Source organism: Durio zibethinus, chromosome 7 (genome assembly GCF_047325235.1).
Source record: "Durio zibethinus cultivar Kanyao isolate XHJ-2024 chromosome 7, ASM4732523v1, whole genome shotgun sequence".
Classification (NCBI taxonomy): Eukaryota; Viridiplantae; Streptophyta; class Magnoliopsida; order Malvales; family Malvaceae; genus Durio; species Durio zibethinus.
In genome coordinates, this window is record NC_143168.1 from 24,352,659 (window position 1) to 24,377,005 (window position 24,347).

The window sequence follows — 24,347 nt, forward strand, 5'->3', positions numbered from 1 at the left end:
ACCTCAATGCTAGTTTCTTGCTTGCTTGTATGCTAATTTTAAGAAACGAATTCTTCAATGGCAAACTTGTATCTCTAACTACCTAGATTTATATAGGGAATGGAAAGTGATACCTTTTCATATTGCATTTAAGACACATGATATGCATGAAGAGTTTAGGGTTTGCAACTAGATTTGTAGTTTGTCACTTAGCCTTAAACCAGTGGTATTTTGTTTAAAATGGTTGAAAGGAAAAAGATCGAAGTATTTAAGATGTAATCTAGTTGCTTGGATTCTTCTTTCCTTTCAAAAATTACTTTTAGAAATGAAAATTTTAAAACTTTTTTCAAAATTTTAATAAATTATTATGAATATCATCTTTGTCAGATCTGCAATTAAGAATATAAGATATTTTTTCATAAATACAATCTAAATATAAATTGAATCCTCTTAGTCAAGAGTTTTCTCTATAAAAACCGCGGGTTTTTGATCACACAAGCCCACCATTTTAGAAATTAGAGATCGAACACGTGCTTTGTATTGCATTTATTTTTTTTATTAGATTTTACAATCATATATATATGTGTGTGTGTGTATGTATTTATATATATATATGTACGTGCATTCACAAATGCATTTTGGGACATTGACACCTAAAACATTCAATTTTTTAAATACAATAGTTTAGTTCAATTAACATGCATGAAACGGATCAGCTTAAAGTATAGGTAAAGTATATCTTATATTGACAACAATTCGGATATCCAAAATTTTTTTTTTCTTTTTTTCTTAAAACATGACTTAGTAGTTATCAAAATTGATAAGAGTTTCAAGATTTTAACATAAAAGAAGATAAAATTAAAATATCATATTAATCAATGAAATGATCAAACATTGAGGGTCCTACGTAGATGGATGAAGCTGCATTTCATTTTTCTCGCACGGGCTGGGCCAAATTAGAAAGCTTGAGATATGCCTATTTGAGATTGGGTCTTGACAGCTAACCCAGTCCAAATAGGCTTAGACTTGAGCATTTGTGCCCAAGTTTGCCTTTAAAATGGCCCAAATAACTTGCATATTGAACCGAATAATCTGGCATCTAGCCAGTTAAGAAACCCAATTTTATTAATAAACTCTAACAAGCCCAATTTCAATAACAAACTCTTGTATTATCGGTCTCTTAATACGGTAATTTGTATGTTTGTATTATTTTGTTTTTTTGTGTTAAAATATATAGAACAAAAAATTATAGTGTGATATACAAAAAAATATATATTTTTTTTTTTGGTTTTTTCCAAACAAAAATACAGTTTTTGTTAAAATTTTAAATTGTCATTTTTATATTTTTTTTTGTATAATTTTTGTGTTGCATTTAAAATTGCTAGATGAAAAAGGGTTACAGTGAAAGAAGGCTTTTTCCCATTAAACCAAGTAAAAAGTAGAACTTATGTCTCTAACTTGATTAATTTATATAAGAATTATGACAAAGATTAGAGGCATTAATGCCTATAACCAATGCATTGCAAATGCGTACCAACTCCAACATCACAATCCATTGAATTCCATTACATTCAAGACAAAAGCAAACAAGTTGAAAATAACATTAATGACAGTTGAAGAAACAGATTATTGCAGAACACACAGAAGATGAAAAAGGAGAGAAAAAAAAAAAGAACATGTCAGATCCTAGAATCCAAGGCCATGATAGTGCTTAGATTCATGGGGTGCATGTACTCATTAGAGCCAGTCATTATTTGTTCCACAATCAATCTGTTAGCCTTCTCTGATGGATGGAATGGATCCCAAAAGGAATAGAGAGCTCTGTCAGGACACAAATTTGACAATTGAGTGCATAGACCAATTCCATTGTAAGGGCCTTGCCCACAACAGGCTACCTGTGATGTTGTAAATCCTGTTTCAACCATGACAAAGATTCTAGTTAGAAAGTACACGCTATAATATAAGGATACAACTTTTCTCAGTTCTCCTTGTTACAGAAATAATTTAGTGTTGAGATTTTGGACTAGGAAAGTACCGAAGGCTCGAGGGTCACTAACGAAATCATTGTGCATTCTTTGAGTATTTGCACTAATGAACACATCTTTTCCAATCTTACTGTTGAGTCCATTTAACATCTGAACAAGTTGTGGATTATATAAGGATGCAGCCTGTTGCAGTTCTTCTGAGCATTCGCCATTCCTGCCCCGCATAGCCAGTTCTGCTGGAACACAACCTAACGGTCCAGTGCCTGTCACTAAAACCCTGCGTGCTCCCAGCTTGTACAGCCTCTGCAATAATGATGATGATGAAGAAAATGTGGTTTATAAACACGCAATGAAGAGAGTTTGTAAGTAAACAAGTTAAGAACCAAAAAGGCCTACAAAAACTGAATGTTGTTTGCTTGCTTGAAAAGCCAAACATGAAACATGTGATTGGTGCAGCCTAAATTTTGTTCCTCTTTCATATGTTTACAAACTAATAGCAATGTCCACTATCTTTAAAATGTTGCCAATTTTCTTGTGACTGCCAGTGCATGGTAGAAGACAGATCAAGGCAAGAAAATTTGTCAAAGGAAAAAAAAAAAAAGAAAGAGATTACCATCAAGAGTCTTCGATATTCTGAAATGAGAAACTTGACATAATCAGGCAATTTGTATTGGCGAGATCTTGCAGAGTAGGGCACCAAGTAGTAGTTGTTGACAAAATCATTGCCACCAACAGTGATGAGGACGAGTGCTTGGTTTACAAGTTGATTAGCTTGCCTTGATCCAACGAGACACGACAGTCTTCGCTTGTATTCTTGAAACAACTCCAGCTGTCTATACATTCTTAGTATATTTACCTGTAATAATTGTAACATTTTTGGTTATTACCTTATTGGTATCAGCATTCCTTGTTCCAATGTAGCTATATATTCAAGCAAGCATCAATAACTAGTTTTTTTTTTTTGGTACAAACGAGGCCACAGCTTAAGGATAGGAGAAAGGGTTTCAAGTATTACGATTTGAACCCTAAACATGCATGAATCATTAAAGCTATGCCTTGGGTTCAACTAGTTTTAAAGTTAGTATGGCATAAGCTTCTGCTTTTAAATGAACTTCCATCCAGGAAAGAAGATTTTTTTTTTGGCCAATGAAGTATGGTTGATTAGCTGCTAAACTTACAAATTGAACTCCAGTGTCATTAAGGATTCCAACCCCAGCTGAAGCAAAGTTGGCACCAACAAGCAGCCTTTTCCTATTAAACTCTGGGCTCAAATATGGCAATGGGGATTCTGATAAGCCAATTTGCTCACCTGGCAAGCATGCAATTGACTTGAATACATTTATATTGTCTGTAGACAAGATCAAAACAATAAAAAAAAAAAAATTAAGGAAAACAGCATGACTGTAACTATTATTAGAAACTTAACCAATCAGGTCTGGGATGTTAAGGCCATTAGAGAAACGCCCGGTGGGTCTTCCAGTTGGATAATCAATTCCATAAGGGGGTGAATCTGCACGGGCAGTTGTTGCAAGGAAGTTGTTGTTGCCACTATCGACAAGTGAATCACCAAAAATAAAGAATGCTCGAGCCTCAGCTAAGGAAGCAATGCTCACCAAGACCAATAGGAAAACCAAAACCATCCAAAAATCAGAAGATATTGATGAAGAAGCCATTAACACTATCACAAGAAACCAAAGGAGGACTTCTGTGGGCATAGGAAAATAGTGGGGGTGCTTTATAGAGCTGGGATTTCAGCCACCGTTGAATTAAAGAGAAGCTGCAAAGCAAAAAAGCTAGCTGTTTTTGTAGTTGTATCCGTATACCAACTTTTGTTATTCCTTTTCAATCACCGTCAAGAGATGTGGATATGGAATTGCACCTTTTTATCAGGAAATTTATTGCTACTTTTGCATTTTTCATGCAAATGATCTGTCTGTCCTGGAAACTGGTTCTCAGTCACTGTGGGCTAGGGAAGATATGAATTTATATGATACTTCAGACTTTTTGTGTAGATCAATGGTAGAAATTAGGCATTGCATTGGTTTACTAAGCATACCATTGAAAGGTCATCGTTTTAGCTATTGGTAAATTACAGATACACAAATGGCAGAAATTCTGGATGAAAGAATTTGGTTGACTCGTGAGGGTTTAATCTTGAAACAAGTCGTATTCTTTCTTACAATGAAGCTTTCTTTAATGATTGTAACACAAAAGGAAACATAGTTTAACTGTTTTGAGTACCAAAAAGATCTTCTCAGGATCATTTTTGATCAAACATAACCTTGACAACTTTGTCTGTAAGGAAAGGAACCAAAGTGTTTCAAGTACATAAATGTCAAGTAATTCTCTGATTAATGTTCTCCTTAATTTTGGGGATGGCTCTTGTTCTAATAATGTACATTAGCTTTCCTGCTCTGGCCTCCAAAATTTCAGTGACATGTTTTATGAAAAATCTGTCTGGCATTTCTTACTCTTCAGAATTACAGGTAAAATTTGATTGAAATTTCAAGACCAAATAGAAAGTGATATACAAACTAAATAAAATTCATTGGCATTAGAGCAGTGGAAAGTTGTCAAGGAAAATAGTCTATCAGGACATGGAATCTAAAACTATAATGGTGCTGAGGTTCATTGGGTGCATTTATTTGCTAGGGCTGGTCATGATTTGTTGCACAATCAACTTGTTTGCCTTCTCTGAGGGATGGAACGCATTCCAGAATGCATAAATCTCTCTGTTTGGGCACAAGTTGGAAAACATTGTGCATAGACCAATTCCACTATAAGGTCCTCGTCCGCAACATGCTATCCATGATGTAGCATACCCTGCCAAACCATAACAAATGCAGCAAAATCCAAGATCTAATTGCTTCATGATCAACGCCAACTCGAAATCATTGCCGTAGTGTTTTAATCATCGTATGACATAAAGCTATATGTGGCTGTTTATATAATAGCATAGAATGGTGGGAATGCTGGCATAACATATATTTGAAGATCACTAACAAAATCCCTGTGCATTTGTTGTGTATTTGCAGCAATGAAGACATCACTGCCAATTTTTCTGTTTAGTCCATTTACCATCTGAACTAGTTGGGGGTTATACAAAGATGCTGCTCGTTGCAGTTCAGCTGAACATCCGCCATTTGTTCCCCTCATGGCTAATGCTGCTAGAACACAACCTAATGGTCCAGTGCCTGTCACAAGAACTCAGCGTGCTCCCAGTTGATTTAAAATAGAATTAACAAAGTCTTTATAAAATGTTACATTTTATAAATAATTTTAGATTATCTGCACCTAACACAATCTTATTCTCTAATAAAGATCGATATTATACTTTTGTGAAAGGTGAATTTCGATTTCAGGACTATAAACCATATAGTCTACATATATTGCTAGACACTTGAGCAACAATTTCAAGTTGTCGCAACAATGCTTTACCCATAAACAAATGGCAACCAATGAAGCATCCTATCATCATAATAGGTATAGATGGTAAGGAAACTACTGTTGGTTATAAAGCAAAAAATATTCCTGTTTATTTTAATAATGTTAGATTCATAATACCAAAAATATTATGTTTTCCTAACATGCATGGAGATATATTACTAGTTAATAATTTTTTACATACTTATATCCCATTCTCTATCTCCAATACTCATGTCACCCTTACAATTGATAAAAAATCAATTGAAATTCCTTTATTACAAGAACATAATCATATTTGCGATAAAAACTTTCAACCAGAAAGATTAACAAATACTATAAAAGCAATCAATGAAACACATTAGCTTTATAAGATTTTGTAGGAAAACTTCAGTGAACAACTATTGAAGCTTTGGAAAAAAAATCCAAGATACTGTGAACTTACTCTTCACAATCCAAAAGAGATTATAAGAGTAAAGCCCATAATCTATACCAAACAGGGTATAGATGAGTTTGAGATTCAAATCTCAGAGCTATTGGAAAAAGGTCTTATAGAACCAACTACCAGTCCACATTCTAGCACAGCATTCATGGTAAGAAACCATTCAGAGATTAAACGAGGTAAGCCCCGTATGGTTATCAATTATAAGAGATTAAATCAAAATCTTATATTTGATAGCTATTTTATTCCTTGTAAAGATGTCTTAATAAATCTAGCAAAATATGCTAAATATTTTTCTAAATTTGATTGTAAATATGGTTTTTCGCAAATCATGCTTAAACCTGAATATAAACCTTTAACTGCTTTGAGTGCACCAACAGCCACATTACCAATAGACTATTATGCCTTTTGATCTATGCAATGTACCACAAATATTTCAGCGTTAGATGGACACTATTTTCAGCAAACATAATCAATTTTATTATGTATATATTGATGATATACTTATCTTTTCTAATACATTAGATGAGCACAGGAAACACTTGAATATTATTGTTTAAGAATTTATCTTACACGATATTATTTTGAGTCCTAAAAAGGTTGAACTCGAAAAAATAGAAATTGAATTTTTTGGTCTGAATCTATCTGTTAATGGATTAACATTGCAGGATCATATTATCTCGAAGATCAAAGAGTTTTTAGAAGAACTGGATAATATCAAACGACCTCAACAATTTCTAGGTATTGTTAATTATGGCAGATAATTTTTTAAAAATCTTTCTAAAAAGGAAAGTCTTTTTTTGCGTAAATTACGTAAAGATAATGAATTTGTTTGGACAGTAGCAGTCTCTAATATTATTAAACAAATCAAATCAGAGCTAACCTATATTACTAAAGTTTATCTACCTAAAAGAGAGATTTACTGATATTAGAGACAGATTCCAGTGAAGAAAATTGGGGATGTGTCATTCAAGCAAAAAATTTTCATCAAAAAGATAAATTGATTTGTGGTTATAATTCTATTAAATTTAAACCAAATGAAATTAATTATATTATTTATGAAAAAGAGTTACTTGCTATAAAAAATAGTGTACACCAATTTCATATTTATCTAGCCCCTAAAGCATTTGTTATAAGAATAGATAACCAGGCAGTCCAAGATTTTCTCAAGAATAGAAAACTCTTAGACAACCCAAGAATAATCAGGTGGTATTTTTTTTTTTTTGTCAGTATAATTTTCTTATTGAGTTTATCTATTCTGATAAAAACATTTTAACTGATTTTCTTAGCAAGCCAAATGGATCGAGGTAAAACACCTCAAGAAAACCCTGGAGAATGGAGAATTATAAAAAAAAAAAAAGCAATCTAAAAAATGTTCTTCTTCCTCTTCCTCTTCAACCCCTGCTTTTCCACGATCTCCTAGTTTCTTTACAAATTCTAACATTGGATTTGACTTCTACAATGATCCTAACCAGGGATTATTTTTCTATCAACCTCAAAATTTTAGACCACCATACATGCCATCTCCTTTGAGATTTCAAACAGATTTATCACAATTTGTTCAAGACCCAAATCAATAGACACCCCTAAGCTATTCAGAAATAGTTTCTTCTACAGAAAAACTATTGAAAAAAATAAAAGCTTTTAGCCTACAATCAAATATTTTTATAATCCTGAACTTGAACCATGAGTCTATATTTACTAAACAATGTTTGAAAATCTCATCTCTCAAAAAACAAATCTAGCTTTCAAAAAGCGATGATCAAACTAGCTGAATTTCTAGTCAAACAAGCTGATGAAATTCAGAAGTTTAAAGACACAGCTTTCCAAAGCCTTTTTTTCACTAATCTGCTAAAACAACAAGATATTGATATCTTTGCTTTGGAATAAAATCAGTATAGTATTCAAGAAATAAACAATTTCTTGAATTTATGTGAATATTTTGAAAACTATAATTCTCCCCAGCTAAACAAGCTCAAGATAATTCTTTTGTTTGAAAAAGCTATAGTCTTCCTAACTAAGGAACTGTTTCAACAGATAAATTTTTCTATTACTCAGACAATAAAAAAACTGTTGATCAAAAAATTTTTAGAACATTGTTTTTCTACTTATATTTTTATTACAGAGATTGGCGATTCCATTTCAAAAATCAAATTTCGCCTTAGCCATGAACCCTTTGATATAATCAGTATCGAATTGGGTATAGTTGGCCAAATCTTGGTCCAAAACTTTTTTTTTGAACTTATCAAAACTTTTTCAGCCTTTATTAAGCATCAATTTTACCAAACCGTAAAATATGCCAAACACTTCTACTATATACATTTCACCATAACTAGCCTTATTGGAGTCTTTCAATGAAAAAGATTTTATCAACCTTATCAAATATGGAAAATTGAAAGAGTAATTACATGAGCCTTCTTTGACCCTCTTACAGATGCTCAAAACCACTCTAATGATTTAAACAAAATCATATCCAAATATATCAACCCCTTTCAATACCAATTCCAAACAAGAATCTCTATGATGGAAAAAACAAAACACTTGTTTTATTTGGCTACTACAGAGTTTCCCAGAATATCTGCTGAAACTGATGGATGAAGAATAATGGTAAGATATTATTATTCTTGTCATGATGACCTGGAAATAGAAAGTGAACCAAAAGTAATCCAACTCCTGGAAAGACTTTCCAAAATGGAATACATTGATCATCTTATGGAGATGCTATACTAGTATCAAGAAGGATTGCAGATGTGGAATAAAACCAGAACCAATTCTCCTCAATCTTTTAACCCAAAAGATGAAGAATTGCACAATATGGAAAATGTTATGGAAGGATAACCCATCTTGTAGATATTCCAAGCAAGTATTAACCTAAGAATAAGCTAATCCAAGTTGTCGACACAAAAAAATAAAATTGTTCAAAGTCAAAGACTAGTCGTATTGTAACAGTTACTGTACCCGACAAAAAATCTTGTAGCAATCATTGTAGCAGACAGCCGTTCTAGAAGATAGAAACTTATTATTGAAAAACTATAGCAAATCACTATAACAATTACTGTAGATAAAAATTTTACTGTATATTGTAATGGTAACTGTACATAATTACTATTCCTAATTTGTTTATAAATAGCATGTAGGATAACAAAGAAGAGGAGGCTCTTCGGTCACTCTCATCTCTTCTTTTCTTTACTCACTTTCCTCTCGCTAAGACCATCCTCCAATCTTTGTATAAATCTTTATCTATTTTATCGATTTACCTTTGATCCTTTCCGGGTTCTGCAATGATAGATTTTTTGAAACAAAAATAATTATGTTATGCTCAGTTTGATGTATGCTAAGTACTTTTTTGTCTTAATTAATTTTTGTGCTTTGTCATGCCTTTGGGAGACCGGTATGAAATTGGGGACTTAATTCACATCTGAATAAAACAATAGGTAGTAGAAAATTAGCAATAAATAAATGCTGGATTTCCCCCATCAAAGCCTTTCATATATCTCGTGAAAGCTCATTCGCTGCCTCTTTCACAAGCACATGGACTTATTTCCATCTGTAAAATAATGGTGCTTACTTTCATGTGACATTAAATTGCTGGCATATTTGGGAAACAAAACTGTTGGAAAGTAAAAATAGGGAATGGAATTACTGTCAAAAGTTTCTGGTACTCTGAGATGAGAAACTTCACAGAATCTGGCAAATTTTATTGAAGAGACCTTGCTGAGTAGGACACCAAGAAGTAATAATTCACAAAATCATTCCCACCATCAGTGATGAAGACAAGTGATTGGTTTACAAGTCTGTGCGTCTGCTCAGCACCAATGAGGGCACTCAATCTTTGCTGGTATTGTTCAAAGTAATCAAATTGTCTGAACATTCTTATTACGTCTACCTACAATACGGAAATTCTATGTTATAGTACAAACTAGAATACAAGCTTCTATACAGTAGTTCATATATGCAGGATTGCAGAGAAATTTATATGAAACAAAAGAACGGTTAAATTGAGAACTGAAAAGTACCAAGCCAAAGGAAATTTGGATAGAAATTGGATATATGATGATGGGTGCTATTCCTGCTCAGATGAATATACATGCGGAGGGGAGAAAAAGTGCCTAATATTCGTCATAGATAATGGCTGTGGTAAATGGAGAGTTCGATAACAAGGGTGCAAACTTACAAATTGAATTCCAGTGTCATTGAGGATTCCAACCCTTGCTCAAGCAAAGTAGGCACCATTAAGCAGCTTTTGTCCTCTGAGCTCTGGACTCAAGTATGGTAATGGGGGTTTTGATAAACCAATTTATTGGCCTGATGACAAGCACATAAATGACTTAAATATGTCTACATGTTCAGTGACAACCAAACAAGATTGAAAAGTTAATTCAAGTTGGAACCTAACTAAGGAGGTCTGGGATGATAAGGCAATCAGAGAAATGTCCCGTTGGTCTGCTAGTTGGGTAATCAACTCCATTAGTGGGAGAATCCGCACGAGCAGTTGTCACAAGGTACTTGTTGTTTCCACTATCAACAAGTGAATCACCAAATACGAAGAATGCTTGAGCTTCAGCTTGGATAAATACAGCTTCAAGAGCGAACAGCAGGCCTATAACTATCCAAGAATTGCCTACTAATGAAATAGCCATTATCTGAATTCCTCGTAATCCTCTGACAGGCTCTTAATAAACCTTTTGCTTCTATCGAAAGAGATTTCTTGGAGGCAGACTGGGAGAAATGGAAGGTCTTAAATTGCTTCTTGACTTCTGCAATCACTCTGACAAGTGAAAAACGCCCCCAAAACAAAGGCAAGTTAGTATTGGTGGTTGTGTATATGGCACAAGTAGTACTATATGCATGCAATTTAAGGAAATATTTAAGTTCATCATAATTTCTACTTCTTTAAGCTATGATGAAACTTCATAGAAAAGATCTACTAACTGTTCCTAATAGAGACATTGATTTCTTATACCAGAACATGGTGATCAAACTTGCCACCATGCTGGATCAATCTGGGATAGGCAAATTCAATATTCATGTTAATATTGATTAGCACAGAAAAGCTTCTGCGACCGACACGATCAGTATCTGACAATTGCCTGTTCCATCATTAAGCAATTGGGCGAGAGTAAAGTCCCATGTAAGTCATTCATGATTCCAAATAATATGGCATAACATCAAACAACTCAAGAATACATTTCACTCTGTTAACATCATTCAATCATCAATTCCAGAAAATTTCGGTTTTCGAACTTCTACCTAGGAATCAAATGTTTCTACCCAGATTGGTTTAGCCTAGCGAATTGACTTGAGACGATACATTAATCTATCTATAAATTTAGTGTACGAAACCAAGGTGTATAGTAGAGTTTACAGATTCTTTGTCATCATAAACAAAACCATACTGTTCTAAAATCTATTCACATGATCTTCTGCTTGAAGCGTGCTTGCTTGACATGCATAATCAGGTTTGTTATTTATATCAAAGCTCAGACATTTTTTTTCTAGAACAGGAGAGTTTGAGCATGTTGTCTTGGTACATATATAGTAAGTTTTGCTTTTCCTTGCTATGAAAGGTGGACAAAGAATCACATTTCATAACATTTTGGTTGTTCAAAATATTCCATTTTCAACTGTCATACTTATGATCATGATAAAAGCAAATGAATCTTGTAGTTCCATTAATTAAGTACTGCTTCCTATTTGGATATACTCATTTAATAGAGAAGGAAAAAGTAAAGCACTTTTTAGCTTTGCTTCCATGTGATAAGTGTAAATGGTTTTTGCAGTTGAATTGTATTTAATACCCCAAACCACCCAAAGAATTATTTCCATTGCACCGCCCATAGTTATCTCATTGCAAAGATCAAAATACAATAAATACTTACATCCAACTCCAAGCAATCAAAAAGAAATCTTGTATGTATTAATTTTACCTGGCAAATTAATTAGTATTTGCACATGTTTAGAACCAAAAGTAGCTGGAAGCTGATGTTCTTAAACCTAATTAAATCATTGAAAAGATCCATTTAATTAAATTGTTAACCCAATCCACAAGGCTTACACCAGTTGGTGAGGGAGGAACCCCTTCTTTGTCGACCAAGGTTTGATTTCTTTGAGAAACATTTCGAGAGTAAAATCTTAAGTGTACTATACCGGATGTGTAAATCGGCCCTTAACTCAAATAAAACTTGTAAATAACATTGATCTTCTTATAAAAAACCTCTATCCCCTGTTTCATTTTTTGCTAATTAACAAAGGGTCTTTTAGTGGGAAACTGGGAATCAATAATCCCGGAAGTTCTCTGTCTCTTGCTCCTACTTAAAACTGAAAATTTCATATGGTGGTGGGGTACATAGATATGATAATTCGTATATTTATATAATATAAAATATTAAAATTCATATATTTGTATAATATTTTACACAAAAATTTAAGTATTACAATTCATGATAACACAAAAACATTATATATATTTTTTTATTTTGTTAAACTCATATATAATTATTGTTAAAATTTTAAATTATATTATTTTCATATTTTATTTTTATATTAAGTTATTATATTATTTAAATTGCTAGATGTACGTTCAAGGCATCAATGGGCCTTGCCATAACTGGAACACTCAACTTCGGACGCACCAGGTTAGGAATGCAAGGGTTTGGGGCCTATCTCCTGGCATCCATTTCAATTTTCACACACCAAAAAAGGGTTTTGTCTCCTTTTGCAGTTTTGCCTTTCTGGGGAGTTAGTAAATTCTCACAATATACTTGCACCAACAACTGTTACCTTCAAATTCCAAATTTAACGAGATTGCATTTATTGCTTGACAACATCACTATTTCACTTCAATTTGTATTTTATAAATCTATCTGCCAACAACCAAAGTCCTTACCAGGAACAAAAGACAACAACAACAACCCAACTTCACTCTAGCATTTCATTTTTTATTTTTCCCAGCTGATTCATCACTACTTATAGTCAAATCATCCAGGTCTGAAATTGTACTCCTATTGCTTTGTTTTCATCATTTAATGCCTAGACAAGATCCTTTAGTTACTAGTACTTAGTAGTAATATTCTTTATGAAGTAAATATTTCATATACATGCAGTCTCTATATTCTACTACGATTCTTATTTTTTGCTGTATACAAAAAATAATTAACCGAAGGGTTTCATTTCTCCAATTGTAAGTAATTTTTCTTCTCATTTTTCTGACCCAAGAAATGGAAGAATCCAAGTTTTACATTTGTTAATGTTTAGGTCTAAATCATCGATTTGAATGAGAGATACTACTCATCCACTAGTCATAAATTTGGCTTAATATAGTTGAAAATCCCTGTCCCTTTAGGTATAGTGTTGAAAGAAGGAAAAACTATCAAGCAGACCAAAGAAAAGTTGAGATCTGCAAAATCTCAACATTCGGTTTTCAATTTCAATCTTTCTAAACAATTTTTATGTGAAACTACCCATTGTGAATAGCATTTTGTGAATAAAATCTTGAAATACATCATACGTATATGGTGCAATAATTTTCATGAAAATATAAAGTTTGACAGAAACTAAGCAAAAGATCATCATCCAGAGTAGATGGCAAGAATTTAATTGGAACATTGAAGTGATGATGAACTATTGACTCGTTCAAGACCAAAAACATTAAATATGAAACGCCATTCACATCGTACGCATTAGTCGACGTTCATCCCTAATGTAGTAACCAAAAGTAATGAGGCGCCGCATTGGTCGATAAGGTTGTTTCTTTTTCCCTCGTAAGAGTGAAGCTGTTGAATGTTGAATGCTCAGTTATGAATAAAGATGTTAATTTTATCCAAGAAATTCGATTTTTTATTCGAATGAAAATGAGAATGAATATTACATTATGAATATGATATTAAGCTTAGACAGGGGTAGGCATCTTAATTTTAGGCTGAACCATAGGCATTGGAGCCAGCCTGGAGCAGAGTTTTGTGGTTGAATCTGAATCTCCTTCATCCAAGTTTGAATATCCCTAAACAGTAAATGATTGGTTGCCACCATTGAAAAGCTTATGGTAAAGGAGTTTTATGTTTATCTTTCAAGAAAGTTAAATTTAGATTTATCTTTCAAAATCATTGAACAATAATTTCATTTCCAAAATTTAAAAAACAAAGTATGAAAATGGAAAATTTTTCTCTATCATGCAGCCGACTAGTCATCCACTTTCCTCGACTCATTAAAACCAAACCTAGTCTATTTCATAGAACGTGCTTAGTTTGAAAATATGGGGTGATGATAAGGACAAATATATTATGGTACGAAATGTAATTAATTAAATTAATATAATCTTTTTTATATAAAAAAATCATAATTTGAAAATAAAAAATTAATTAATATAAATTAAAATTTTATATTTATTAAAAATTATCTTTAAAAATGATTGTACAAATTAATTATTCAAATTTTGAGTTTGGACTTATAATTATACCCAATTCATGAAACAAAATTTACCATGCAAAAAAGATTTTGGGAAAATCTGAAATTTAAAATAAAACCATTGAAAACTTAAAATAATTTCGATATTGACTCCTTAAACTAGCTTATTATTGTTGGCCAACAAAGAACAATCTAGCTTATTATTATTGAGACGATTGACAAGTGCTCATTTATAACAAATTTTGATCTAATGAATGCTAAACAGCAAGTTATTGTTAATTTCAATGTATTTCCAATCTTATTCGAGTGAGATTGCATGTGAGGTTTATTAACTAATATATGATTAGACTCGAGAGTGACATGAAAAGTGTAAAATTTTATTTACTCAATCACTCTTTTCAAATTTAAGCAATAATTATTTTTGGTATTTGTAGTCGACGGGGACAATGACAATAAAATGTAATTTAATGAAATTTTATGAATGATTTTTTTCTTATCGGATTAATTCAAATAAATAATTAAAATTTTGCGAATTTAAAAGGATACCATATCAATTTTTTTTTGTCACAAGAAATGATCAATCATACATGGAGGCATAATATGGAAAACAAATTGGGGGCTATTTAATTACTTAATTAATTATGTAAGCAGATTGAAACGTTACATTACAATTCATTAAGGAAATAATTCCAACCACTGGAACAACATATAATAATCAAACATGTCTGGAAAAACATCAAACTACAATGGTATAACACAAGCTGTTTTCTTAATTATCCTTATTAGAATGTACCTAAGTCCTGGTGTTGGTGTCCAAAGCCAAGAAGGAGCTGAGATTCATGGGGCTCATGTAATCTGTAGAACCACTCAAGATCGAGTCAACAATGATCTTATTGGCCTTCTCAGATGGATGGAATGGATCCCAGAAAGCATACAGGTTGCGATTGGGGCACAGATTTGATGCCAAAGTACATAATCCCAGACCATTGTAGGGTCCTTGGCCACAGCATGCTATCTTTGATGTAGTAAATCCTGCAAAGAAGAAGTATAGCATTCAGCTGTTCAACATTCATGTTAAAAATAATGACATGACATGGTTTAGTTCATCTCCTTTACTAGTTTTTATAATCTTTTTGCTTGTTGATATTATAGGGGGGCAGAGGGGAAGTTTGGAGCAAAAGCCAAAATCTTTGGTAGCTTTCATCATAATTTCATAGTGATAGAACTTGGGATTAGGTTGATATAATTAAATGAATTTTGGGTACTTTGGTTTAGGTCAACAAAAGTCACACTTTTTGGTTGTTCATATCCTTGGCCCCTATCTGCAGCATGTCCCTGCCTTTTTGTCAGTTCTTCCCAATCTTCTCTAATTAATGGCTCATTCATTACTCTTAATTGTTAGTGTTCCTTTTCGATGTGACAAAAATATAGTAGAATTACTTCAAATAAAAAGTGATCAAATATTGAATTATGGATTTACTTACCATAGGCTCCAGGGTTACTAACAAAATTATTGCTTTGTTGACGCGTATTAGCAGCAATGAAAATAGTTGCACCTAACTCGCTATTGAGTCCTTTTATCATTTCAGTCAGTTGAGGATCAAACAAGGATGCAGCTTGTTGCAGCTCGGAATCACACTGACCATTTGAGCTCCTCATGGCCAATTCAGCCGGAACACAACCCAACGGTCCGGTCCCGGTCACCAAAACCTTCCGAGCTCCTAGTACATATAGTTTCTGCAAAATAATTTGTTACAGTTTTGATGTATATTTTTTATGTTACCATGTAAGTCACTATAACACAAATTTGAAACCAAGGGGAAGAAGTTTACCAATAGAATTTTTCTGTACTCAGAGATGAGATATTTAACATAATCTGGTAGACTGTATTGGCGAGATCTTGCAGAGTAAGGCACTAAATAGTAGTTGTTCACAAAATCATTGCCACCGACAGTGATGAGGACTAGAGCATCGCTTACAATCCGCTTTGCTTTATCTTTTCCGACAAGGCCAGCCAAACGGCCCTGGTATTCTTTAAAGTATTCTAATTGATTGAACATTCTTATAATGTTTATCTGCCAATGTATCATTTGAGAAAAAGAATTAGCCAAAATGGGGCTTGGACAGTGCCACATTGCCATGGAACTGTAAACGGATTTGAGAGGATTGAGAAAGAATTTCAGGACTTACAAATTGGATGCCAGTGTCATTGAGGATTCCAATACCAGCAGAAGCAAAGTTGGCGCCAACAAGCAGCCTATTTCCCCTGAGTTCTGGACTCAAGTATGGCAATGTTGGCTCTGAGCCAAGTGCATCACCTGTTGTATATATAGACACATTAAGTCAAATTCAAGTAACATGATACAAACAGCATTGAAAATACAACAAGGGTAAAAAAAAAAAAAAAAGAAAGAAGACAGAAATCCCAAACTGATAAAATCAGGAATATTTTTGCCATTTGAGAAGCGGCCTGTGGGGAGACGACTAGGAGTGTCAATGCCATAAGGAGGTGAATCAGCTCTAGCAGTGGTTGCAAGGTAATTGTTGTTACCATTGTCAACCAGAGAATCACCAAATACAAAAAATGCCCTGGCAGCCTCAACTCGAGTAGTTGAAATTGCTATGACAAGGCCTAAAAGTAAAACCATCCATGAACCAAGAGCCACTGGACTTGCCATGGAAGAGCAGAAGGAGAATACACTAAAGTATTTGTTTATTGGAGACTTTGTCCCTTGCATGTAAATCAAAGAATAGGCACTGCTTATATATAGGTAGGGGTTCTTGTCAAAGGAGAAAAACATGGCCTATAAAAACAAAAGCGATGGAGTACAGGTGTTGTGATTGGCAATGCTATGAGCTCACCACTGACCCCTTCCCCCCATCTCCCCCTCATTGAATCATCCACATCTATTTTCCTAAATTAATGAATATATTTCTATGTTTTAAGGCTTGCAAATGGTCTTTGGGTTAGATTTGCCATAAATTTCAAAATGGTAGGTTTTTTCAACTCAAATCTATCCTTTTACAACAGTTGAACATGAAAATGTTGTACAAGATTAATTCCCATAATATTTCGGCTTTCATGTGCTTAACTTTTACAATCCTTGAAAATTTGCTTCCCAAAAATTTGATCAGTCACTTTCAACTGCCCCATATTTGTTCATATGGTTTCAAATGGTGGCAGTCATTCACTATAGCTACTGAAATGGCAGCAATTGGTTTGTGATCATTGTTCTAACAATTTAATATCTATCTTCAATGCTATTAACTGAAATTCCTATGATATCAATTTACTGCTTACTGCATTTTCTTTGGCACATTATTAATCTTCCAACATTCATATCACTCCTCGTTCACCAAAATATTTACTTAAAACTTTTATTTTTGAATTTTTCATTTGAAAAAGTAAATCAAATTCTACTCTTTAAATAAAGAATAATGGATCAACTATTGAATCAGATGTTATTTTTAGGGGTTTTTAACCTAATAATGAAGAAGCTCATCTAAAATGAGATTAATTTGGAATTGAAGAGCTATAAGTTCAGAGTGATATTGACATTTGGACCGAGACTAGAGAAATTATTTGTGATAGATCTTCATTGGTATTCACCCACAAGGTACATCAACAGCTTATTTGGATTTTGGATAAAAGCTGTAAGTTCACGGTGACATTGACATTTGGTCCGAGACTAGAGAAATTATTTGTGATAGACCTTCAGTGATATTCACCCACAAGGTACATCAACAGCTTTTGGGATTTTGGAAACCCCCCCCCCCCAAGAAAAAAAAAAAAAAAAAAACAACATGACTGCCATTGTCGGTTTTAATTGTTGTGGACCTGTCTTGTTTGTTGGGTTTTCTTCAAATTGGCATTGTCGGTTTTTATGCAAAAATAATACTGCTCCTTCTTTCTTGACATTTGGCTTATAGAGATATTGAAATATCTAATTACATTTTTTTTACAAAGATGTCATAATTTAATAATTAAAAAATTATAAATATTAAAATTTAAAATTATTAGATATCATTTATAAAATTTAATTCGTTATATAATTGTTTTTCAAAAATAACATTTATTAGATTCAGAATTCAATTTTTATTAACTACAAAGATTTATTTTATGCATATATATATATATAAAGTTTGGATTCGAATCTTAATTGAGATTTGATATATTTAGGTAGATTTAATTCAACAAATTGACCCTTTTTTTTGTTGGTAATAAAAGGAGATTAATTTTCTACAAGGTTATTTATCGAAGGGATGAAAAGATATATATAGAAAGCCCTTGATGAAGTTTCCATGTGATCAGTATAAATGGAAACTCATAGGAAAACTGAAATGGGATTAGATCAAGACTTTTTAAATTGTTTGTGGCTTACATACAACTTTCAGTTATTTCTAAATTACAAAAAAAAAAAAAAGTTAGGAAAAAAATTTGAAAAAAAAATGAAATTAGTGATCAATTGTCTTAATCAAAGCAAATCATAGCAAAGTTCCCATTTGGATGTACCGGTGAGATACAATTAACACTCAAAAAATCAACAATTGTATCCAAATGTTATTTCAATGAGACACGTGTAACTAATTTATCGTACCACATTCATAGTTTGTCATTGGACCTGTTAGGTTCAGTAGATCCTTTTTTTTTTTTTTAATCATAGCTTTAATTTTTAAATTTATCCTTATTTTTTGCATTTTTTAGTTCTTGGAATACAATTTAGGGACCACTTTTTTTTTCTTTTTTTTTATTCAAAAAATTTTAAATAATTAATCTTGAGGTATAGTATAGAGATAAAATAATTTCATAACTTTTTATTATTTATTAATTTTATAAATATTAAATAATTAAATATTTTTATTACACATATATTTTAATCCAATATCTTTAATAGTCATTTTTTTATCTCAATACAATTTATCTCATTGTCATTATTGTTTTTATATTCAAATGCATATCTCTTTACTAATTTTAATCTTATTATTATAGTAATTAATTTCACAACTATAATAACTAATTCTATATCCATCGTTGTTTTCAATATTACCAAAATTAATTTCATCACTCATTCGAATAGACCAAATCAATGTTTGAAAAAAGATAAGGGCTTTTTTAAAAAAATGTAATTATCATAATTTTAGGTTGAGACTTGTAACGTACTACAATTTTATTTAATGAAATGAAGCCTTGAATCCAGCATCTCATAATGTTCATATATATATATATATATATATATTATTTTATGAGATATAATCAACCAATACACTAATCATTGAATCATAATCTCAATCTCATCTAGATTAGTAATTATTCAATAATTATCATAAAATTTTAATAAATTTCAGTTTGATTGGTGTTTTTACTTTTTATTTTATTAAATAATAAAATACAAAATAAACTGAATAACAAAAAACAAAAATAAAAGCACCAAATCAAACAAAACCTTCATTTTAAATTAATTTGTGATTAATCAAAAGTAAAATTATTTATCAATTGATTAGTCAAGAATACATTAATTAATACTATAATTTTAAGAGTCAATTATTTCATAAACAAGAGGAAAAGGCAAGAAATAGACTTTGAATGCTAAACATAGCATCACAGACTCAGCACTTACAAACTTTGATCAATCAAAGTTGCTTTTGATAGATCCTTTATTACCAATAATAATAATAATAATAATAATAATAATAATAATAATAATTATTATTATTATTATTATTATTATTATTATTATTATAGCTCCAATAGTGTAATATACATATAAAAATAATGTGTTTATAATTGTTGAAAATGAGCATAAAAATTGTAGTTCTAATTATAAAGATTGTTGGACCACCTAAAGTTAAAAAATGTGCTAAATAAAGAGGCATATAAACATATAAAATTAAAAGATGTCTAAGGCTTTAATTAAAAAAAAATACTAACTACTAACTCAAATTAAAATGAAAAAAAAATCTAGAAAAATATCCAAGCCAATACTTAGCTGGAAAAATAGGTCAACTAACTACTGTCACCAAAGTTTTCATACTAATTTAAGCTACTATTTATTATTACACCTCAACCTGCTTTTCAGGCTCTTAAATTCTAGAAAATCATGCAAATCTTGTCCCTACTCATCCATTGAACCATATTGACACTCCTACAACTACAATTATTATTTATTTCATAATGCAAAACATTTTTATCATATAAGTCTTAAATCCATTGAGTATGACACTAAATTGATTATTTGTATTGAAGAAACAAACATACACATGCACATGTGCACTCATAAATTAACTTTTTATTTTCGTGTATACAACTTTTATAAACAAGCTTATCTTAATTTGATCCATATTTGTAGTGAAAGAAACAATTTTTTTTTTTTTTTTAGGAAAAAAAGGTTAAAGTGTATAATTTATAATTGAATAGATTAGCTTGATAAAGGAAGCCTAGGCTCTCCAAGGGTACATGGATGGAAAATTAATGTTATATCATGTAAATTGTTCTAGAGATTAATTTTTTGACAATTTTAAATATAAAAAAATATAGTCAAAAATCCTTTGAAAAATAATTAAAGGGAAACGTCTTTAAGTGAAAGCTATGAAAGAAAGAAACAATAATTGGCAATCTATATTTAAGGAATTTTGATTGGCCTTATTAATGTTTGAAGTGTTAAAATCTTGACTTAAAGATCCTTGTTAGAGCTTATCAAAAAAAAAAAAGGGGGGGGGGGGGTGGGGGGCAATTTTTTTTCTCTAAGTGGGGTATTTCCTTTGAATGTTCTTATAATTTTTTTTTTTGGCTTTTTTAATTCGAAGCTTTATTTTTTTAATTCGAAGCTTTATTATTGCTTCGTACCTATTGCTTGCTTGCAGCCACTTTTTCTGTTTAGTTTAATGAAGTTGCTTATTCTATTTTTGTTTGGCATATTTTGAGCATTTTTAAAATTTTTTTACAAGAATTATTAGTAAAGTTTAAGATCATATTTTATGCATAAAATTATGGATAAAATAAAATGATAATTATTGTCATAACGTCTAGATCCGAAGACCTATCGTTAGACATTTTTTTTAGGAGTCGCCACCAATCTTTTTTATCTATGTGCGATTGATTACTTAAAGAATCTATCCTTTTAAGGAATACCTAAGCCTAAGGGTCTCTAAAATAATAGGTTCAGGTCTACTAACCAGAACAGGTTTCGGGAGTACGGTTGCATGTGAGAAAGATTATAGCACACTCACAACGCCCATCGAAATATGGTACCATCTTAATTTTATATTATCCAATAAGCCTTAAAAATTTACCAAATGATTAATTATTAAAAATTATTCTCAATTGACTCTAATACTTTTAGCAAAAAATTGAACAAATTTTCTCACCTCAAGAGTATGCAAGGAGACTACTGTTTCACTTGCAGAGGCTTTATCGTCGAATTATTTATCATTAAAGAAAATTCAAGAAACAAAAAGAAAAAGAAATAAAACGAAAAAAAGAAAAAAATTTATTCAACTTTAGGTATAAATCCTTTTCTCTTCAAAAACTCATTGCTTTTGTACAAGAAAAATTGATATTTTCAACTTTTCCTCGAAAATATTTTCCTGAGACTTTAATTTCGAATAAAATTGATATTTTCAACTTTTCCTCAAAAATATTTTTTTTTGGAATTTTATTTAAAGAAATTCAAAAAAAAATAAAATTAAAGATAAAAATAAAAATAAAAATAAATAAGAAATACTATATAATTCTAATCTAATCAATAAATAATAATAATAATGATAATGATAATAATAATAATAATAATAATAATAATAATAAATAAATAAATAAATAAAAAGAAAAAAAAAACTTTTTGAACGGCTCAGCTCGACTGAGAAACGGCTTGACTCAAGATAGAAAGGGCGGCTCGAAGACGTGACTCGAGGACGTCGGCTCAGCTCGGCTTGGCTCGGCTCCAGGGGTTGGGTCAACGCAGGTTAGTCGCAGGTTGGCACTCGGGTCGGGTCGTCTGATTTCAAAACGCGCGGATCATGAGATTTTCTTAAGCTCAAAACGACGTCGTTTTGGAAAGCTATAAAAAGCTAATTTCAGCCTTTCCCAGCAAAACCCTCTTCTTCCCTCTCTCTCTACTTCTCTTTTTCTCTCCCTCTCTCTCTACCCCTTCAAGAACATCGGTTGATATTTAACTAGATTCTGAAAATTCTAGTCGAAATCTGGGTTTCTTGTCGGAAAGTCACCGAAAAATTGGTCGGTTTCTGAAAAGTTATGTCGAAAAGTGGATAACTTGTTGAAAAGTTCAAAGTTGGCCGGAATCTTGTCGAAAAACTTGAATATCGTCAAAAAATTTCATCAGATTCTGAAAAAATTTCAAAAATTTTCCAAAAAAAAAAATTTCAAAAATTCAAAAAAAAATTCTCACAAATTCCTAAAGTTGTTCTGACGCACCAGAACCTTTTTTTAGCTTCTGTTTCTTCTCTGTGTGTTTTCCCTCTGATCCCTCTCTCCGTGTGTGTTTTCTGTTCGTTTTCTGTGGATCTATTTATAGGGATTCAATCTCAGAATCCCTGACCAATCCAAATTCTCTTTCTGATTAGGTTTTTAATGGTTTAATCCAACTATGATTCTCTATTGCCCTTATTCACGGCAGAATGCATCCTAATTTTTTAATCCTAATCCTAGTCGAAAATTATCAAGAAAAGATAAAATTAAAGAAAAAAAAAAGATAAATAATATAAAGAAAAACATATATATATATATTAATAGATAAATGATAAAAAAAATGTTAATAGATAAAAATAAATATATTAGTAGATAAATAATAAATATATTTAAAAAATAAAAAATAAAAAATAATACTAATAAAAATAAAAAGAAAAAATGGACCTATTTTACCCATTTGGACCAAGTCCAATTGATCCAGGCCTGGATTAAATTGGGTGTCTACAATTATTTCATATTTTATTTGGTTTGTATTTAAAGAAATGGATATAATTGTAAAAAGAATTAATCATCCTTTTGATATAAAATGATTCAATCCTCCTAAAATAGAAATGATTGTTTTTAATTTATGAGATTGAACTATATGTTTTATTACGCCTTTAAAAATTATATTAAAAATTTAAATTATAAAAATTTTGAAAAAATATAATTTTAACCAATAAATAAATCTTATCCTAATTTTTGCATATATAAAAAATAAGATAGTATAATATTATTTAATCTAATAATAATTATAATATAATTTTATCATGTCCTATCATAATTTTATGCACTAAACACACTATAAAACTTTTAATTTCAATGCTTAAGGTTCAATTTTTGACACCTTCCAATTTCTTTTTCAATTAATTTATTTACCTCACTAATTTATGGTAAACTTGGGATTAAATAATGGTGATGTTTTTTAATGATTATAATTAAATGAGGTTAGGATAAACATGTATTTAATTAATTAATTAGTTGAACTTAAAATTTAATTTAATTAATTTATATAATTATTTTTAACATGTTTACGATTTAAAGTTTAGTACATGAAACTTGTTCACTTACTATGATTTCTTTTATACAAAAATATATATATATATATATATATATATATATTAATTAGCTACAGCTAATGATACAACAAAATTGGGGGCTACCTTACTTAACTGCCGTGGTGGATTTGCATCACTTCATAATTTAATTTTAGAATGTCCTACCAACAACATGATATAAAATGTCTTAATTAGAATTGCTAAGTAACTCTTCCAAGCCTTGCTTAATTTCTTTCATTTTTTTTAATTTTTTACTATAGTTTGGATCCTTTTATCATGATACATTCACCTAAATGTATATGAACACGAACAAATTTCATTCATATTCTAATAACATGTTAACGGGCAAACATATATGAAAAAATCTAAAAACTCTGTGAATGAAAAATCAAGTTTTTTAAATCACAGAAGAAAAACAAATCGTAAAAAGATCATCAATTGATGATGCAATTTATTCATGAATTGATGAATTGGTGACGTGCGTGATGTTACGTCCACATGGCATGGTGAGTTTGAAAGAGTCCCCAATGTAACATAACAATGACTTGTATAACAAAGACTTATAACTTAAAAGCCTTTGTTAATTAAAGTTGCCA

At 31.1% G+C, this 24,347-nt stretch overlaps 2 protein-coding genes and 1 pseudogene across 2 annotated transcripts; all 3 read right to left on the reverse strand.

Annotated features, from left to right (window-relative positions):
- Positions 1–1,542: 1,542 nt before the first annotated feature.
- Positions 1,543–3,686, reverse strand: LOC111277848 (GDSL esterase/lipase At5g33370-like). The gene is made up of 5 exons (XM_022864277.2): positions 3,391–3,686; positions 3,143–3,273; positions 2,578–2,820; positions 2,015–2,267; positions 1,543–1,891 (listed from the first exon to the last, which is right to left on the reverse strand). The coding sequence occupies exons 1-5, from the start codon at positions 3,677–3,679 to the stop codon at positions 1,659–1,661; spliced, it is 1,149 nt and encodes a 382-aa protein (XP_022720012.2). The 5' UTR covers positions 3,680–3,686; the 3' UTR covers positions 1,543–1,658.
- An 868-nt stretch (positions 3,687–4,554) lies between these two features.
- On the reverse strand, positions 4,555–10,523 carry LOC111277849 (GDSL esterase/lipase At5g18430-like; annotated as a pseudogene).
- Positions 10,524–14,833: 4,310 nt separating this feature from the next.
- Positions 14,834–17,027, reverse strand: LOC111277850 (GDSL esterase/lipase At5g18430-like). Its single transcript, XM_022864278.2, has 5 exons — positions 16,664–17,027; positions 16,423–16,550; positions 16,065–16,307; positions 15,717–15,969; positions 14,834–15,264 (listed from the first exon to the last, which is right to left on the reverse strand). The coding sequence occupies exons 1-5, from the start codon at positions 16,968–16,970 to the stop codon at positions 15,026–15,028; spliced, it is 1,170 nt and encodes a 389-aa protein (XP_022720013.2). The 5' UTR covers positions 16,971–17,027; the 3' UTR covers positions 14,834–15,025.
- Between the last annotated feature and the right edge of the window lie 7,320 nt (positions 17,028–24,347).

Coding starts and splice junctions, on each gene's coding strand:
- LOC111277848 (XM_022864277.2), bottom strand. CDS start 3,679: ATGCCCACAGAAGTCCTCCTTTGGTTTCTTGTGATAGTGTTAATGGCT. Junction 3,274..3,390: donor TAACATCCCAGACCTGATTG/GTTAAGTTTCTA, acceptor CATGCTTGCCAG/GTGAGCAAATTGGCTTATCA. Junction 2,821..3,142: donor ATGACACTGGAGTTCAATTT/GTAAGTTTAGCA, acceptor CAATTATTACAG/GTAAATATACTAAGAATGTA.
- LOC111277850 (XM_022864278.2), bottom strand. CDS start 16,970: ATGCAAGGGACAAAGTCTCCAATAAACAAATACTTTAGTGTATTCTCC. Junction 15,970..16,064: donor AGTACAGAAAAATTCTATTG/GTAAACTTCTTC, acceptor ATTATTTTGCAG/AAACTATATGTACTAGGAGC. Junction 15,265..15,716: donor TAGTAACCCTGGAGCCTATG/GTAAGTAAATCC, acceptor TCTTCTTTGCAG/GATTTACTACATCAAAGATA.